Source organism: Salvelinus alpinus, chromosome 10 (assembly GCF_045679555.1).
Source record: "Salvelinus alpinus chromosome 10, SLU_Salpinus.1, whole genome shotgun sequence".
In the NCBI taxonomy this organism is placed as follows: Eukaryota; Metazoa; Chordata; class Actinopteri; order Salmoniformes; family Salmonidae; genus Salvelinus; species Salvelinus alpinus.
In genome coordinates this window covers 32,880,715-32,883,621 of record NC_092095.1, presented here as the reverse complement: position 1 = coordinate 32,883,621, position 2,907 = coordinate 32,880,715, and the positions used below count along the sequence as shown (strand labels likewise).

Below are 2,907 nucleotides of genomic sequence, written 5' to 3'. Positions count from 1 at the left end.
TCTTTCTACATCGCGGACCGACCAAGCATGAGCGCTTTATGAATGCTTCTCAGCCAGCAATCATTTTACTAGGAAAACAACATCTCACTGCCACACACGCTGGCAGGGATTAACGTAACTATCTTGTTGGAATACTTCTTACAAGCTGCATTTTTCGCGTTTTCGACTTCGACATCTCGGAGTGAAGTACTCTCCACTTTGTTTTCAAAATTAAGGTAAGGAAGGTGTTGATGACATTGCATTCTCCGTGTAGATGACCGTTGGCTAAGTAGACTTGCTTGGTATCTATCTGGTAAAGATTTCGTGAACTTTAAGATATGTTACATGTTTGCAGATGTCTTATATAATAAATGCACTTTTACTCTGTATTTTTGCGATGTCTGCTCGGTTTAAATGTCCTGGGCACCACACACCGACTAACTACTTAGTACTTGTATCAGCTGCTGCTGTTTGGTTTTGCATGCTTGCTAACTGTCTGACAGAGCTTTTATGAACTGTGGCATTTTATGTGCATGCACCAATATCAGTTTGCATGCAATGCATTAGAATTAGTTTTTTTAAGCAACTAATTTACCTCAACCATCTTTTTCACTCAGAAAAGAGCCACCATGCCGCTGAATTCAAGTTTGGCGAGTAAAAACTACGACTACGACTATGATTCTATCCAGCCATATTTTTATGTTGACAACGAAGATGAGGATTTCTATCACCAGCAGCCAGGACAGCTTCAGCCACCGGCTCCAAGCGAGGACATCTGGAAGAAATTTGAGTTGCTCCCCACTCCTCCACTCTCCCCGAGCCGACCATCACTGTCTAGTATTTTCCCATCGACTGCTGACCAACTAGAAATGGTGACCGAGTTTCTCGGGGACGATGTTGTAAACCAGAGTTTCATCTGCGATGCCGACTACTCCCAAACCTTCCTCAAGTCAATCATCATTCAGGACTGTATGTGGAGCGGCTTCTCTGCTACAGCCAAGTTGGAGAAAGTGGTGTCTGAAAGACTCGCTTCGCTCCAGGCTGCTAGGAAAGATTCAGCTGTTGGCGACAACGCAGAGTGTCCTACTCGGTTGAACGCAAACTACTTGCAGGATCCGAACACTTCCGCATCAGAATGCATTGATCCCTCAGTGGTCTTCCCCTACCCAATAACTGAGACTCCCAAACCAAGTAAGGTGGCACAACCCACCGATTTGGCATTGGACACCCCACCCAACAGTGGTAGCAGCAGCAGCAGTGGTAGTGACTCCGGTAAGCTGAATAGCAGTTTTATAATTTCTTGCTATTTAGGATTTATGACATGACCGTTTTGTGTAATGGCAGTTTTTATTTGAGCAAAATGCATTCCCTAGATTTATGATGCTGTCGAATATGCCTAAGGACTAGTCTGTGTTGAGGGGGAGGGTTTCAGGCTGCAATGTTGAGAAATCAGCTGATGTGGAAAAGGGGGTGGGGTGGAATGCAGTGATTTTTTTTTTCTGACTAGGGCATGATGTGTTATTTGTGGTTACTGTTTCTCCTCAAAAAGAATGTAAATGCTGAATAGTTTTATTTAATATCATTGCAGAAGATGAGGAAGATGATGATGATGAGGAGGAGGACGAGGAGGAGATAGATGTCGTGACTGTGGAGAAGAGGCAAGCGGTGAAGCGGTCCGACCCCAGCACGTCAGATACCAGACATCACAGTCCCCTTGTGCTGAAGAGGTGCCATGTCTCCACCCACCAGCACAACTACGCCGCCCACCCCTCCACACGGCACGAGCAGCCAGCTGTCAAAAGGCTGAGGCTGGAGAGCAGCAGCAGCCGGGTCCTCAAGCAGATCAGCAGCAACCGCAAATGCTCAAGTCCCCGGACGTCGGACACGGAGGACTACGACAAAAGAAGGACTCATAATGTACTGGAGCGCCAGCGGAGGAACGAGCTCAAGCTGAGCTTTTTCGCTCTACGGGACGAGATACCGGATGTGGCCAACAATGAGAAGGCAGCCAAAGTGGTCATCCTAAAGAAGGCTACAGAGTGCATTTACAGCATGCAGACAGATGAGCAGAGACTAGTCAACCTCAAAGAGCAACTAAGGAGGAAAAGTGAACATTTGAAACAGAAGCTGGCACAACTGCAGAACTCATGTTTGAGCTCAAAGCGGCATTGACTTATTGGGTTCCACATTTTTATGCAAGTTAAGACTTGGTGTGTATAGTTGATATTGAAATGCGAAAGTATGTTTTGGGGGGTGGGGGGGATGCTGTCTGATTTCAATGTTAAACTGCCTCAATTGAAGTTATGGGCAGTAAAATATTTAAAGTTTATTTTTATTAATAAAATATAAAAAAAAATAGGGCTACACATGTTGCATGCCTGATCTAAAATATGAATTTTTATGTTTTGTATATAATTACTGCATATTTCTTGAAATGTATTTTTGGATCACAATTGTCTGGAAGTTCTGACACTTGTTTTCACTGTATGGTTTTCCATATTATGTTCCTAGGTTCATTTGAAATATAAATGCATTTCTTTTTGAACATGCCTCGGTCTGTTTTACTTATGGAGACACTTGAATGAGCTCTGTTTGCATTAACACTTGATGACAGCATAAATACACTCCTATAAAATAGATGAACCTATTATAAGGTGCAGATGGTGTCAAACTGTTAAATGGGACACAGGTTGCACCACTATTCTCTTTGAAGTCTTAATTTATAAAAGACCAATGGAATCGGAATCACCTTTATTTGCCTACACATTCACATGTGTCAGGAATTTGACAAAAAAAATATAAACTATTTCTATCCAGAGGTGACTAGCAAAACCAACAGACATTTTAAGAGTCACGGGTAAAATACATTTAGGGTGAACCAGTTTCTTATTGAAGGCAATTTGGTATTTTATGCCTTATTTCTATATT

General features: G+C 42.8%; 1 protein-coding gene across 1 annotated transcript; it reads left to right on the top strand.

Annotated features, from left to right (window-relative positions):
* The first annotated feature begins 608 nt into the window (after positions 1-608).
* LOC139531931 (transcriptional regulator Myc) lies at positions 609-2,524 on the top strand. Its single transcript, XM_071328946.1, has 2 exons — positions 609-1,251; positions 1,568-2,524. Exons 1-2 carry the CDS (start codon positions 609-611, stop codon positions 2,149-2,151), a joined length of 1,227 nt encoding a protein of 408 aa, XP_071185047.1. The 3' UTR covers positions 2,152-2,524.
* The last annotated feature ends 383 nt before the right edge of the window (positions 2,525-2,907 follow it).